At 43.5% G+C, this 16,553-nt stretch overlaps 1 protein-coding gene across 6 annotated transcripts in view; it reads left to right on the top strand.

Moving 5' to 3' along the window:
* Nucleotides 1–16,553, top strand: part of SIPA1L1 (signal induced proliferation associated 1 like 1) — a 383,207-nt gene that overhangs the window by 321,710 nt on the left and 44,944 nt on the right. For all 6 annotated transcript variants that reach the window (XM_018054010.1, XM_005686032.3, XM_005686031.3 and 3 more), the window contains 2 exons: nucleotides 11,627–11,776; nucleotides 16,063–16,187. In XM_018054010.1, the coding sequence (XP_017909499.1) occupies nucleotides 11,627–11,776; nucleotides 16,063–16,187 (275 nt within the window). The remainder of the gene's footprint in view (nucleotides 1–11,626; nucleotides 11,777–16,062; nucleotides 16,188–16,553) is intronic.

The raw sequence follows: 16,553 nt of genomic DNA, 5'->3' as shown, positions 1-16,553 counted from the left end.
CTTCTCTTGTGAAAATTTAAGAGTTTGGTGTCCTATCCCATCATTCCTAACTTTCAGTAAAGCACTATTTCTTATTTAAGTTTTAACTTTGAGACATACACAGAAGGTGGTGTTTGAGAAACTGTATATTGCTACTGTTTGCTGAATGAGTGTTCAGTAGACTCCGAACGTTCACCAGGAATACTTCCCAAGTCCTCCATTAAGACCTAGAGTCATAAAATAGACCTGAGAATATCATTTCCTCCATGAAACATAGTAAAATAAAACTGAAGAACGTAAGCATTCCCTTCTTAGTTCTACTGAGAACAAGTTACCTTACTGCAACATGAACGTGATGCTCCTAGCTGGCCATACCTCCCCATCTGACTCTCCCCCTTCATCCCAGCCCTGACTCTGGGTACCACCATTTGCCTTTGTACCTGGCCCATCTGTAGAGTGATACGGACCTTTCAGATGAATCACAAGTGGTCAAAACTGATGCCGTGGTCTGCCATTCCTTGAATCTTACCTTGCCAATAGTGGCATAAGCCTGATACTGAGACTAAAGGATGGTCCCTTGGTATCAGTATAGGATTGGTTCCAGAACCTCCCTGGATACCAAAACCTGCAGCTACTCAAGTCCTGTAATTAACCCTCATATCCTCGGCAGGTCCGCAGGTCATGAACATAGTAGTCTACGTAATGAAAAAAATTTCCTGTAGAAGTGAGCCTATGCAATTCAAACCCGTATTGTTCGAGGGTCAGCTGTGTTGCCTTTACGTGGTGGTTTGTTTCATTTATTCTTCTCCCCCAGGCCAGGCAGCTTGTATTAAACTGTAAAGAACCAGCTTATTTAGGATGAAGTGTGCAGCCACCTCAAGCCTCGTCTGCACATGCTGCACAAATCTGCCTGCTTCATTCACCACGACTGGACACGGCGCGATTCATTTTAAATGAAAACTGAATATACTGCTTGTAGAAACCTAGTTTACTGCTTGTAGAAGCATGAATGAAGTCGCTTAGTCGTGTCCGACTCTTTGCGACCCCATGGACTGTAGCCTATCAGGCTCCTCCGTCCATGGGATTTTCCAGGCAAGAGTGCTAGAGTGGATTGCCATTTCCTTCTCCAGGGGATCTTCCCAACCCAGGAATCGAACCCAGGTCTCCTGCATTGCAGGCAGACGCTTTACCATCTGGGCCACCAGGGAAGCCCTGTAGAAGCATAGTTTTCTTGAATTGTATGCAAGTTCCCAGAATTAAAGGTCATTAGAAACAATTAAAAAAAAATACTTGTGAAACAGATTATCCTTTTTCACAATTTTTATGACCAACTCAAAGGTGGTGTTATTTGGAGTTTCTAACATGAATTATTTAACTGAATTTTGCTCTCTATACATTGATTAGAAAAACTGATACAATAGGAGTAGATGACCCATTTGCCATCTAAGTAGAATAAAGTCTGATTAGATTTGGTTTAAATATAGGAGCTTTATGCTATCTAGGTGGCCTTTCACGTATAGAATTTTATGGTATTTGTGGGAGAAGTTCTTATGGACAGAATTATTATTTTTGTTCAGTAGCTAAATTGTGTCTGCTTCTTTTTGACCCCATGGACTGTAGCATGCCAGGCTTCTCTGTCCATCTTCAGCTCCCAGAGTTTGCTCAGACTTATGTCCATTGAGTTGATGATGACATCCAACTATCTCTTCCTCTGCTGCCCCCTTCTCCTGCCCTCAGTCTTTGCCAGCATCAGGGTCTTTTCCATTGAGTTGGCTCCTTTCATCAGGTGGCCAAAGTATTGGAGCCTCAGCATCAGTCCTTCCAATGAATATTCATGGTTGATCTCCTTTGGAACTGGCTGTTTTGATTTCCTTGCTGTCCAAGGGACTTTCAAGAGTCTTCTCCAGCACCACAATTCAAAAGCATCAAGAATTGATAAAATTAATGTTTAACAAAAACAGGTGATATGGTGCAATCTCTATTTTGGCCTCAAATTCATCTTGAGTGTAAGGACAGTACTGAAATTAAGTTAGCTGGCTGTAGTACACTGAATTTAACACATTACTGTGTTTAAACATAATATGGAATTAGTAATAAAACCCTGATCTGTGTTAATGTGCTCAGAAAAGCTTATGTATATCAGGGGCTTTGCATAAACAATAGGCATGTTGGCATATAAAAGAATTTTCCTTTCTCCTTTTTGTAGATGAAGTATTGCCAAGCTTTCTATAAATATTTAATGTCAGATCATACTGAACCAATGCTCCTTTTGCATTTTACCTGGATGCCATCCTCTCCGCCTTTTTCCACTGCATTTAGCTTTCAGCAGCTGGATGGAGTGTTGCTTCGTAAACAGAGTTACAGCTGGCTACACTTGCAGCCTCCCTGATACCCTCCTCTGCAGATGTCTGCACTGTGCAGGGCATAAAGATCGTGCCTAGAGGATATTGTTGAAACAAACGCAGATAGTTCTATTTCTGTTTCAGTATCCATTAAACAAAAACTCCCCTTCCCCCACCCCTAGGCCCTTACCATTCTACTTTCTGTGAATTTGAGTGTCTTGGTACCTCACATAAATAGAAAATTTACGTTAGTGGAATCATCCACTGTTTGTCCTTTTGGGACTGGTTTATTTCACTTTAGCATAATGTATTCAGGCTTCATTCATGTTGTAGCATATGTTGAGTTTTCCTTCTTGCTTATTAGCTCAGGCTACTGTAACAAAATGCCATAGATTCAGTGGCTTATACAATAGACATTTACTTGTGGAATCTGGAATTTCCAAAATCAAGGTTCCAAAAGGTGTGGTTCTTGGTGAGGACCCTCTTCTTGGCTTGTAAAAATGCAGCTTCTTGCTGTGTCCTCACATGACAAAGAGAAGAGGCTCTGGTTTCTTGCTCCTCTTATAAGGGCACTAATTGCGTCATGGGGGCTCCACCCTTATGACCTCATCTTAACCTGATTACCTCCCAAAGGCCCCACCTCCTAATGTCATTACACTGGGGTTAGGATTTCAACACATGAATTCCATGAGGAGTGAGGGTGGGAGGATCCCCAGGTGGCACAGTGGTAAAGAATCCACCTGCCAGTGCAGAAGCCACAGGAGACAGAGGTTTGTTTCCTGGGTCAGGAAGATGCCCTGGAGGAGGGCATGGCAACCCACTGCAGTATTCTTGCCTGGATAATCCCACAGACAGAGGAGCCTGGTGGGCAGAGAGTCAGACACAACTGAGCTCACATGCTCGCGGGTGTGGGGAGGGGCACATGCAGTCCATAGCCTTCCCCTTTTCAAGACTGAGTACTGTTCCACTGTGTGTATGTACCACATTGTTCATCCATTCATCCGTTAATGGACACTGGGTAAATCAGTTTATTTTTATAAAATAAAAAGCAGGTAAAAGTGAAACACTATAATCTGATAAAGCCATAGAACTGAAGCTTAGATTTAAGTAGAATTTTTGCTTTTTATTGACTAAGTTTAGAATACTGGTATTTTTAAAAGGTATATTGTGAGTAAAGCTATCTACTGTTGACTCAAAGTGAAAGGCGAGTTGTTCTTGATGGAATTTCCTATCATTGGTTTCAGTTAGGTTGGAGCTGAATTATACCTATTTTATTTGTCAGCCAAGATAAGGTAGAAAGCAGAGAGCTAGCTATACTCAACTTAAACTCACCAGACTCTTAACCCTCCTTTGCCCCAGCTCTTCAAAGGAGTGAGTGCACTCTGGCATCCCCACTGGCCTCACTTTAGATGATTTGCAAGTTCACACTTTCAGAGAGGGCTTTCCAGGTGGCACTAGTGGTGAAGAACCCGTCTCCCAGTACTGGAGACCCAAGAGATGCAGATTCAGTTTCTGGGTCAGAAAGATCCCTTGGTGGAGGGCATGGCAACAGAGCCTGGCGGGCTACAGCGCATGGAATCCCAAAGAGTCAGACACGACTGAAGCAACTTAGCACGCACTCACGCACTTTTAGATTAGAGTATGAAGGTGCTTTCTATTCAGGCATTCAGGAAAGGGATGCAGTGGCCTGAGCCTGGCACACCTCCCAGCTCCCTTTCTTTTACAAACCGTAGAGTGACCCAGGGAACAAGCCCAGGGTACTGTAAAGCCGAGGTACTGTAGTTACTCTGTTCAATCTGAGCTCGTCGGACAGGCCTGACCCGGCACATAGTGAGTCTTAGAAAGTGGTGGTTGCTGTCTTCCTTGGTGGTGTTTTGTGGGTGCTCTTCTAAACACAGCTGCCTGGGGGTGAAAGGGGGCTCTAGTTCCAGTTGGGGACTTATGGGTGAGGGTAGAGCCAGCCAGAGCGGGCTCCTGAGTCAGTCTGCCGATTGGCCTGCATCCAGGCCATGCATGTGGTGAGTCAGTGTGTTTCCAAGGAGCGGGTTGTGCCATCTTCAGCACCGGTTAACCTGGGTGAGACAGAGGATGAGTTCACGAGGCCTGCTGTGCTGGGAACAGTCGTGGCGAACTGTGCAGCTGTGGAAGGAAGTGCTGCAAAAACCCTCCGGTGAGTTGGAATAGCCTGAGAGATGAGCTTGAAAAAAGTGGTGTGCTCTGGGAAGAGCAGTGAGGTGACCGGTGGGCGTATTGTTCTGTGTGTCAGAGAGTTGTTCTTCTGAATGTGTCCAGCAGTCGGGTCTTGCGCTCTTATCCTTTTTAAGGGAGTTCTGCCTTAGGAACCACCCAGGGAGGCCTGGCCTGCTCACACCTTATGGGAAGGGCCTGAAAGGCCCTGAGGCTTCCTCCAGAAGCACCCCTTTTCCACCCCCACAGCTGACAAGGGGCAGGCCTTCCCCAGAAGCCAGATGTGGCCCATGTCCTGCCGTGGCCCTCACTGTTGTGAGAAGGCAGCAGGAGTCCTACCTAGGCCCTTTGTCCGATGAGGGCACATACCCCACACAGACACATTTACCATCAGGAACTTAGATGACTCAGGGGTGAAAACAGTGTATCCTGCTCCCTTATATCTGAAATAGCTTACATTTTTCTTTAGGATTTGTCGATTGCACCGCACATGTATAAATATGTGGAAATTAGTGATACTGAAGACAGGTGAGCTACCTAGACCCCCCCGCCCCCGCCCCCGCGGTCATCAGTGTGACATTTTCAGTAAGCCTCTTGTTGAGAACCTGGGATAATGGCCAGTCTGGCTGAGGTCTGCCTCCACTCGTGGAGATCCCTCAGTCTGCCATCCGCCTGGTGTTAAAATATTGGCCGTTCCAATATTCTTACATGGAAAATTCCACGGACAAAGGAGCCTGGTGGACTATAGCCAGTGGGGTCGCAGAGAGTCAGACGTGACTGAGTGAGCGTGAACAGAGAAGCTTAGGGCAGTTGTACAGAGCAGGTGGGGGTCTTAGAGACCCCTTGAGGAAGGTGCACAGCAGCACAGAGGCCATCACTGCATGCTGTATTTTGGCTTCTGCATCCCTTTTCTTGTGTAATGCAATGGGATTGAGTTTATTTTTAGTTTCTTCCAGTTTTTAAAAGCCTAGTATGCTCCAGGAGACCACTTAATTTATTCTCACCAAAGGATTTGGTCGTGACTCTCTTCATGAAGTATTTGAACATCGGTGGAGGGAAGAACCAATTAAAATTAAAGAGGCTAGTATTTGTGGTGGGCTAATAGATTCTTTCTATATGAAATCTCATTAATTTTAGGCTCATTTCATCAGTTCTCTTGGGCCTTGGTAAAAAAGAAAAGACAGTATTTGGTCATTGCCCGCCATCTCAGGGGCTGCAGGGCCAGCTCTGACCACACTACTGCTTTGCTGCAGAACCTTCTAGGCTGCCCTGTTGCCTAATAGATGAAGTTTGTGCTCCCTCAGTTTACCAAACGTGGGCCCACCCTCCCAGACACATTTGTCCTCCTGGTCACAGCCTGCACCAATATCCTACCTGTGTCAACTGTTCCAGCCAAAGATACTGCTGTGGTGGCCACATACGCCCTCCTGTTCCTGTGTCCTAACTCTGGACTTCTGTGAAAATCCTTTGTTTCCTACAAAATGAATCTCAAGTGCATTTCCTCACAAAGCTTGCTTTTCCCATAGGATCTGACCTCTAACCTGCCTGAGCTGCCTCTGCATTCAGTTTGAACTGCCCTCATGACAATAACATTCTACTTGCATTTTGCTTAAGAGCTATAGGCAGCTGTTTTTTTTTACCAAGTTCATATTCTGTGCCACGCTCTGATCAAAGTCCCTCATGTTGAGTTTTCTCAGTTGATCTGCCCAACCACCCAGTAAGTTGGTTGCTGTTTACTCCTTTTACAGATAAGAATGCCCAGGGATTGAGAAATGAAATCATTTGTGCAGGGTCCTGGCTGATTTATAGTGAAGCTGAGATGAGCACCATCAGAGCCCGTATCTTAGCCACCATGTCACAAGAATGAAATCTACCACCATATATAAGTGGTGCTGAAGAAATACTTGACAAGTTTGAAAGTGAGAATTAGTAAAAAGTGACAAAGAGAATGAGTGAAATGAGTAATCACCAGTATTTGTAAGCTAATAGAAGTTGATTTTGTTGTAGATTATTAACGTGCATTTCATGTAAAGCATTCATAGCTCAGTTGGTAAAGAATCCTGTAGTACAGGAGACCCTGGTTTGATTGCTAGGTCGGGAAGATCCTCTGAAGAAGGGATAGGCTACCCACTCCAGTATTCTTGAGTTTCCCTTGTGGCTTAGCTGGTAAAGAATCTGCCTGCAATGCAGGAGACCTGGGTTCAACCCCTGGATTGGGAAGATCCCCTGGAGAAGGAAAAGGCTACCCACTCTGGTATTCTGGTCTGGAGAATTTCATGGGCTATATATATAGTCCATGGGGTTGCAAAAAGTCAGACACAACTGAGCGACGTTCACTTTCACTACTAAAAATATATCATTAAAAAAAAAACCTAGGTCTTAAAAAAAAAAAGAAATACTTGCTAGATAAATGCATTCATGTTTACACGCTAAGGGGGCCCAGCCACATGCAGTCAGGGGCAGCTTCAGGTATGTGCACAGGGCCCCACACTTAGAAGGGTCCATGCTGGGTTTAATGCTCTGCTGTTGCTGTCTTGGAAGTTTTAGTATGTTTGAACAAGGAGACCTGAAGTTTTGTTTGCACTGGGCCCCACAAATGGTGTAGCTGGTACTGTCTGCAGCCCGTTTTTATCTTCTGTTCTGTAGAGTCACCCTTAGATATAAAATTGACTCATCTCAGGAGGCACCCATGATGTGTGCTGGGCTGTGAACCTCTGAAGGCTTGCCAGCAACTGGGAAGTGATGATCCGTTTATCTCAGTGTGATGAACCGTGGTACTTTCCTAACTGTATGAGAGTTACTCGTGGTTGTAAACTGATCTTGTCCCAGGAGGCTCATCAGAACAGGATTTCAGTGGTCAAGTCTGAATAGCTGGTAGGAACTGTATGGTCAGAAAGCCAGGGATAGCTCTGGTTCACAAAGTTAGGAAGAGACGAAAAGACGGAGGGGTGAGTTGCTCGGATTCGAACACAACTTGTTCAAACTCTAGTCTGAATACAGCAGCCAAGTGATGTTACGTTGAATCATTTTAGAGACTTTTTTTTAACAGAATTCTGGGGAGAATCCCGGTTGATATGCATTGCTAAAGACAGACTTGAACCGAATCCTGTTCTCTGGGTGAATAGCGTTTTAATTGCTAAGTTATGGTAAAATGCTGTGCTTAATTATGGACTCGGATATCTAATTTGTCAGTCATTGCTGCTATTTGAAACTCTCTTGGTGGTTCTTGCCATCATTCCGCTGTTTGCACTTGAGATACAGAGGGCCTTATCTCCCTGGACACATCCAAACACTGCTATCCCTTTGGAGTAAAAGGCAGGAAACGGGCATAATTGAACCCATACATAACTATGCAAGGAAAAAAACTTAGCATCAATTACACAGATACTGAGTTCCTTATCCATAAATTGGTAAATCACAGTCTCAAGAGATCAATTTAATAAGAGCCTATCAATATTAACATCATATGTGTAGTCCTGTGAGTTGATTCATGGGGAGGGTGTGGTGAGATGTGGGTTATTTCATTAGATAGCTGGAATTTTTTTTTTTTTTTTTTGGCAATTCCCTTCTCCCTTTTATCTTGACGTGAGAAGGCTTCTGGAAAAATGAAGAACTGATATTGATCTTGGACCATTTCTTCCTAAATGTCCGTTCCAGTCAACTGTCTGCTTTCATTGCAATGAAATGTACTGCATATAAATGGAAAGCTGGCGTTGAGTGTAGTCCTGCAGACTATGGGAGTATTGTCTGTCGGTCTGATGATCATGACTTTTTCAATTGCTGCATTCTTTGAACAGTCCAAAAGCCCCCAGTGTTTTATTTCTGCAGAGGAAAGCCGTAGCCATAGAGAAAATTTAAGATTGGTTACTTTAAAAACATTTAGTTATTTCTCAGCTAAGTTGATAAAAATATAGGGAAGAGAATCTACTGAAATAAATGCTAAAAAGGTTTTTAGATACTTCCTTTCTAACTGTGAACATAGCATTCTCAAAGATTATTTCTTTAATTCCACAAAATCAAAAGATGTCACAGCAAGTGACAGATATATTCAGCTTAGTCCTGTAACCCTATTCAGACATTAATAGGGGCTCGTTAAGACTGAGAGAAAGTAGAAAGATCTATGTTTATCTCAAAAGAAAAGAAAAGACTTGTGATCCCCTCAGGTAGAGTTGGGGGCAGGGGCTTGGAGGTTCAAGAGGCTAGCATGGTGACTTCCTCTGTGAGCCAGTTTGGGGGTTACTCTTTTTCAAAGCATCAAGACAGCAACCAGCCAAAATTTCAGTAATGATCAGCCGTGGTCTCTGGCAGTAGACTGCCAATGCCAGGCAGGCAGGAACCTCCCACTCCCTGAACGAGATCTGTTTTCCAGTAATATTTGCGAGCTGGTATCAAATTCAGAGTATTTGGAAAGAATACTAAGTCATCAGAATAAGGGCTAATTCTGTTTTTGTTTGTTTGTTTGTTTGTTTGTTTTGCCTGCCCTACATACATCTAGAGTCATAAAAACATTTGGGTGGCATTCCATCAGTTGCTATATGTGTGTTCTGTGTGTGTTGACGGTCCAAAACAATGCCACTATTGAGTTACGTAAGTGCAGAAAAGGCCTGGGAATGAATGCTGGCCTTCTGGAAATGCTGTTTGTTCGCTTTGGGATAACTCCAGTAACCAAGTAGAATTTTCTGATACATCTGCCAAATAAAAGAGCTGAGGTTGAGAAGTAGCACAAGATATTTTAATGTATGTTTTGGAGAGCAGGGTAAGAAAAGCAAGCTCTAAATATAAATGTGAAAGTTACATCTTGACTTTGGCTATGGAATCTTGTTGTTACTTCCTTGTAGAAGCAAAAACACTCACCATGAATATAATTCAGTGGTGGTACTTGTTCATCCCAAAAAGAGGTAAGAAATCTTCAGGCCCCCAGACATTGCATTGGCCCCAACGGCGTTCGCATCTCTGCTGTCATCCCCCTTCTTTCCATCTTTATGCAACGCCTCCTCTTCGCATTAAGAAAGGCAAAGCAGCAGCAAAATGTGACTGTTCTTGAAGTCTCTCTGTATTGTGCACGCGTGCCGAGTTGCTTCAGTCATGTCCGACCCTTTGTGACCTCATGGACTGTAGCCACCAGACTCCTCTGTCCGTGGAATTCTCCAGACAAGAATACTGGAGCAGGTTGCCATGCCCTCCTCCAGGGGATCTCCTGACCCAGGGATGGAACTCCTGCCTCTCAGGCCTCCTGCATTGGCGGGTGGATTCTTGACCACTAGCGCCACCTGGGAAGCCCTTCTCTGAATTAGGCGCATCTTCCGGGATTTCTCTGGAAGGAGTGATGCTAAAGCTGAAACGCCAGTACTTTGGCCACCTCATGCGAAGAGTTTACTCATTGGAAAAGACTCTGAAGCTGGGAGGGATTGGGGGCAGGAGGAGAAGGGGACGACAGAGGATGAGATGGCTGGATGGCATCACGGGCTCGATGGACGTGAGTCTGGGTGAACTCCAGGAGTTGGTGATGGACAGGGAGGCCTGGCGTGCTGCGATTCATGGGGTCGCAAAGAGTCGGACATGACTGAGCGACTGAACTGAACTGAACTGAAAAACCAAACTCTTCAGGCAGAAGTGGTTCACGCTGTCCTAGTTTTCTTCTTGGTAACCTCCTCCTTCCCTTCTTCCCCCCACTCCAGTCCCTTTCCAGTCACTTACGGATAAACAGTGAGAGATTGGGAGATGTTTTAATGGAAAAGAAGGCATAGCAGAATCACACCTGATAACAAGTTTGTCACTGAGGAGAGAGTTGGGGCTCCCCAAGAGAGATCTGCCTCTTGGACATAGACCAACTTTGGGAGTCACATTTTGGGGTATCTGTCCTTATTCTTTTTCTGCTAGAAAAGCTTCTGAGTGTGATTCTGTTATCCCTTCTGGCAGTTTCCTGTACCTGGAGCCCTCTGCTCTGTTTCAGAAGGTACATAGGTTCCCTATAGGAAACTGCCGTGCTTCAGTGAAGAAGGTCCCAGGGCTTCAAAACTTTTGTCTTCAGTGTTAGACTCCTTTATGTGCAAAATCATCTGACCCTGCAGACCCCTTGCAGGCTGTCTTATTAAGCACAGAAAACCCATCTTTCTCTAGAGAATAGCAATAGCCTGACGCAGAGTGCAGTGGACTCAGAAATTCAAGAGGCCTGGCTTAGTGAAAAAATGACTTTGATTCCCCTCCCTCAACTATAAAATGAAAGTGACCTGCCCTGCTGCCCCTTTATAAGAGCCAATGATCTGGATCAGCATTTACTTCTGAAATAAAATATCATTGTGTTAGCTGATGTTGTGATTTAGCTGACAGATTGTCACAGGCTTCAGCCTCACTTATTAATATCCTGCAGTTGCCCCAGTGCCTCCTTGAATAGAGCAAGTAGAGGGCAAAAATCACGTCTCTCCTGACCACAGAGCTGTTTTCTGCATCAAGCCAGTCTGCGGGGTGAGGGACCCACAATTTTAGAAAGAGCTGTACTGGCGGCTAGGCACAGCACACCTCAGCTGTGTTATCAACCCAGTCATCCCAATGAAATTCAGCAAGCTGCACTTCTAGGCATGTTTCCATGGAGGTATTTGTACGGTGATGCTACTATCAACTAAATTTATACATGCTAAATAGCAATATCTGGATATTCATTCCAGACCTTTAGTAATAAAATTGGAAAACAAAGAAGCATACAAAGAATGTACTGGTCTCACTGTGGTCATATACTCTGGGAGAGCCAGTGGGGAAATTGAATTAATTGCCATGTTAATGTCACCGGGATTCATTATATTCTCTGGGCTGCCATACTGCAAAATTGCATAAGCATTTCAGCCCTTGAATTCTGGCAGCTTTTGGAAACATACATGTTTTCTGTTTTCCCCCCTGTTATTTTTTGACGCCCCCGCCCCCTTCAAGGCCCTTTTCCAGCTGTCCCCTTAAGGGAGTAGTTTTATGGGGAAGTTTCTTTTGTGGGCTTCCAGCTGGCTTTATTTTCACTATCTCCGCAGAGTGGCTGTGTTTGTCGCATTCATATGCTATTACCCATCACATTGCCTTGGGATTTTCCCTTTGAGTTGCTGACTTCACGTTTTCTGTTTGCACACACACAGGCTGTCTCCTGGTTCGGACATCTATGTGACGGTCTCATCCATGGCGTTAGCAAGATCCCAGCCATGCCGCAACTCCCCTAGCAGTCTGTCTTCATCCAGCGAGACTGGCTCTGGAGGGGGCACCTACAGACAGAAGTCCATGCCCGAAGGGTAGGTAGAGTCGGCATCACTGTCTCTCCTCCCATGTGTAACTCAGGTGTGCAAAATAGTTTCCGTTCAGCCGGACTCAGTTCACAAAAGAGCGAAAGGGGAAATACAGTTAGTACTCTGCATTAAAAAATGTTTTCATGGCTAGTTCCAACCACTGCTTAGAAAGTTTATCATTCTGCAGTCTCTAAGGACTCAATGGCAAAGAAATCAAATTACATCAATTCCTCCATTGTGTGTGTTGATCTTGTTTCATCGTATGGATTTTGCCACTTCTTAAAATTTCCTCCAAAGTGAACTTAGGAGTATACTGCTTATGCTGGGTAGAGTTTGTATTGATGTTAAAGTAGGAAAAATGTTCATTCTGTCCAAAGCTTAAAAGGATTTTTCTCACCCTCTAGAAATCTGTGATTTCAGCCTGTGGGTTGTTTGGGAGCTTCTCTCTCCATCTTATTTGAAAACACTATAAACACCCAAAAGTAACTGTTTGCTTCTGACAAGACTCACAAAGGAAAAAGCTAAGTGTACGTGATTGTAAAGGCTACTAAAAAGGGGGGGGAGAAAATTGGCTTGTCTGAAGCTGGAAAGGAATTAGCAGAAAACATCTCATGACACGCAGAAACTAACTTTGCTCAGAAGGAGAGTAAAAGAACCATCACAAGGCCTCCTGCCGGTCACCTCTGAAGAACTTGAAACCACTTGAAATTCAAAAATGGCGTGTTGGGGAAAAAAAGGATGTTTCTGTTCCAAGTTTTCTCCAAATTATTTTTAACAGATGCACATATGATTTGTTTACTTTCTTGAGATCTTACCATGTTATAAAACAATTCTGCTTATGAGAATAGTTTCATAATGGATATTTTTTTTATCCTATGGTCTTTTGTTGGTTTTTACAGCTGTTAAGAATAATTTTGTTGATATTTTTGCTAAATGTTTATGTTAGCAGAAAGTAAGTAATAAAAAACTACAGTGGAACATACTTCCCTCCCCAGCTCTCTCCCCAAGGAGTCTGTTGGTAGCGTATCTAACTCTAATTACTTCAGTGACAATTAGTAAAAAATTCTAGCTCTTATTGCAGGCCCCTGCAAAAGATTTTATGAGTTAAGTAGTATTATTATCCCATACCCACAAGCCCAACTGATTATTTTTTGTTTTGATTAGTAGATTTTAAATGGCCTTGTTGACTTCAAAAGTAAGAATTCACTGCAACTTCAGTGTATTTAATACAGTAATAAAATATAAGTGAGCTAACAACAACAAAATCCTGTTTGCTTCTTCTCTACATTTGATAGATACTCTCAAGGCATACTAGAATGTAATTTGAAACAGTGATTTTTGGTGATTATTAATGGTAGAAGCCAGGCTCCAATGTTCGTGCTTTACCACTTTTTTAATAAGGTGGTAATTATTTGACTTGATGTTCGATACTAAGTGTCCCACAGCTGGTACAGAGGGTTTCCCCCGTCACTTTTAAGGTTAACTGGTGACTGGTTACTGTGCTGTGTACCGTCAGTTTTATCTGCAGTGAACTTTTACAGGAAGATGCTGGTACAGTGTTTTCCTTTAGATCCCAAGTGACCTGTTGTCTGTGTCAGTGATGCAAGAGACTTTAGTATTCGTTGTCTGATTGACACACGTTCCTCATGAGCCAGGTTTGATTCTGAAGTTAAGCTTACCAAGGGAACAATTGTTAGATCTACTCTGTAACTTAGCCCAGTAAAAATAAATAGGTCCAGGGTGACAGTGAAGCAGGAGTGTATGGAGTCTGCTGTGAACTCACTAATGTTAAACTTGGACAAGCTCCAAGGTGTGAGATAGAAACCGCAGGTCCATATGCACTGGTTGTCTGTAAATGTAGTCCGCCCCTTTGTCACCCTCCCTGCACTTCAGCAGACTCAGTGTCTGCTTGTGTGTGGAGTGTGCCACCGCTTGCTGGAGTAAGGATGTGGAGAGCATCCAGATCAGTTGAGAGGCGCAGTTTCACGGGCTAGTTAATAAAACTGCTCTACTTGGGTGAAGGGGGAAAGGGCACTTGAACGGTTTAGGATGGGAATAAGAGAGAGTTAAAAAGCAAGTGATAAAAAGACGTAGGACAGGGTCTGTTCTACCACCCTTGGAGATGTGTTTTGGGGCCACATACCCTAAGGAATGTGGGCAAAACGGCACGTGCAGAGGGACGGACTGGGCAGATATGGAGTTGGAGGATCGTGATGTGAGAAACGTAACCAAGGCTGTGCAACCTGCAGGTGGGCATCGGGGAGTCAGGGAGGCCACGATAGCTTTCTCCCAGTGCTCTTCGATGAGGGATTAAACTTGACTCTGGTTGTAACTGAGATCAGTGAGTGAAAAGTCATAGAGAAGAAGTTTCCAGCCCCTTGTAAGGAAGATATTTCAAAGCTGTCAGCCTGCCCTGGGGACTATAGACTGACTCATGAGGGAGAAGGTTCTTGGTCATTGAGTGCATTTCATGTACCAGCCAAATGATTACTTAAAAACTGCTTCACATCAGAACTGCAACTCCTAGAGTATTATAAAGTGCTCCTCCAAACAAAGAGACAATTGGGTTCTTCAAAAAGAGGCACAGTGTAAAAGTTAGAACAGGTTTTGTCTGAGCTCCTCAAGGATGGGGCCTTCGTAGCCCTGATGGCCTGGCACACAGTGAAAGAGGCGAGTGTGTGAGAACTAAATCCAAAAGTTCATTGGGTGAAACTTTTTTCAAGGCAGAGTTGAAAGACAGACAGGCTTACTTTATCATTTCTTTAAAAGCAGACAGCCAGAAAAGCATTTGGCTTTCCGTTTATAGAGGTTTAAAAAGTTGTCTTGAGTTTCCACTGCTACCAAAAAGTAAAACTAAGATTCCAATTCACTTCTTTCTTTGATCTCTGTGCCTTTTTGAAAAAAAAAAGTTAATTTAGTGTACTTAAAATAGGATCATTGGAGCCAACTGGAGGATATTCACGATGCTAAACAAGGACCTGATTTAGGAAGTGACAAAGATTATAATTAGTGAATTCTTTTTTTTTTTTTTTTGATGAGCCCTTTCACTAAAATTTTCATCAATTCAAATTTTCATTTGTTTTTAATAATGGAGGTAACTGTTTAGTGATGCTTATGAGTTAAGCTTGTAAATAACTGTCATTTGTGCAAAAAGTAATGAGGGAGATATTAGAGTAGGAATTTTACTAAAATATTTCATAGTCTCCCCTACGTTGCAGAGGCTTTTATATAAGTTTTTCTCCCTGGATCCTTATGAGAGTTGCCATTTTAAAAATAAATAAAGACAGAACTTGAGTGACTCCAGGTGGGGAAGCTGAACTTAGCTGCTGATCTTCCTCCTCCTAATCTCCTTCTCTTTGCAACACCCCGATTGGTGGTTCTCCCCACACATTTATCAGTTTGTAACAAAGACACCTGTCACATGCATCAGTTAATTCAGGTCCTGTATTGTGATTTATTGTACCGATTACTTATAAGTTCATTAGTACCCACAGACAGATTTGTAAATTTCCATGTGAATCTTTGAGTATTATACCCTGGCCCTTTTTCCTGGACTCTGTCAGCGTTTACTTTGCTGATGTTACTAATCAAGGCATATACTTTAATGAAGCATATATTATATTATTATTCTACACAGGAAAAGTTATTAGTAAAATGGTCTCGCTAAATAGATAAATGTTCTTTCCAGAAATAGACGTTTACCTTAATATATGCCAGCTCACCCACTTCCAAATTGCTCTTCCAAAGGCAGTTTGAAATTCATACATCTGGAAAGTGGTCCCTATGTAATGTAAATGATAGCAATCTTTGTCTTTCAGACCTTAGAGTAAGAGCTTCAGAAAATACTTGTTCCAAGAATGAGTGCCTTAGTGGTGTAGCAGATTACTGAGTTAAGAGAAACCGCTGGAATGTGCCAGCTGGACGGCACAGAGAAGGAACACTAGGATGGTGACGTTTTCTCTTGGCTGTGAATGACCGTCAGAGCTTACCTTCACAAGGGCCAGGAGGCTTTGGTTTTTTACCATGTCTATTTTAGGTTGGCTCAGTGCTCATGACTCCTGCCCTTGTTCACAGTTTACACGCTTAGCATACACACTCTGCTGAACAGAGGGGTGTATCCCGACCACAACATCCACAGTTCTGGCATCCACGTATGCGTGCACAAGACTGAGTACAGGCCTGTGAGCAAAACTAGAACCTATCATTAGAGTTCAGTGCGTTACACCCAGGACTGCCTTCCCGTTTGGGCAAGGTCCCTGACGTTGTCTTTGCCTTTGGGGAAACCCCCCCAGGTTTGGAATCAGCCGCAGATCCCCCGCCTCCATCGACAGGCAGAACACCCAGTCAGACATTGGAGGCAGCGGGAAATCCACACCCAGCTGGCAAAGAAGTGAAGACAGCATCGCTGACCAGATGGGTAAGTAACTAATTCCTACAATAAGCAAGTTGCCTTTATACCCAGGTGACTTTGGTGACCCCGGTTGATGTCATCAGTGCATTCTCTTCTCTGGTACGGCTCTGGGTCATAAATAGGAATGATCATTAAGTCTGTTACTGTGTGTATAAGTCAAAGCAGCAGTTAAGACCTGGGAGAAAAGTCAAGGAATTCTATTCATAAGTGACCCTGACTTTGAAGACAGAAAGTACATAGGTATTATTTTCATCACTAAGGTTGAAATGCCAGAGTCCTAAGACACTTACAGGCTGTCTCCCTCCCCCACCTTGTTTATTTATCTGTTTTTGCCTAGTATAAAGGCCCTGGGAGATTAGTTGATATTCTTAA

This window comes from Capra hircus, chromosome 10 (assembly GCF_001704415.2).
Source record: "Capra hircus breed San Clemente chromosome 10, ASM170441v1, whole genome shotgun sequence".
Taxonomy (NCBI): Eukaryota; Metazoa; Chordata; class Mammalia; order Artiodactyla; family Bovidae; genus Capra; species Capra hircus.
Note: the sequence above shows the minus strand (reverse complement) of the source record. Positions and strands in the feature narration are given on the sequence as shown.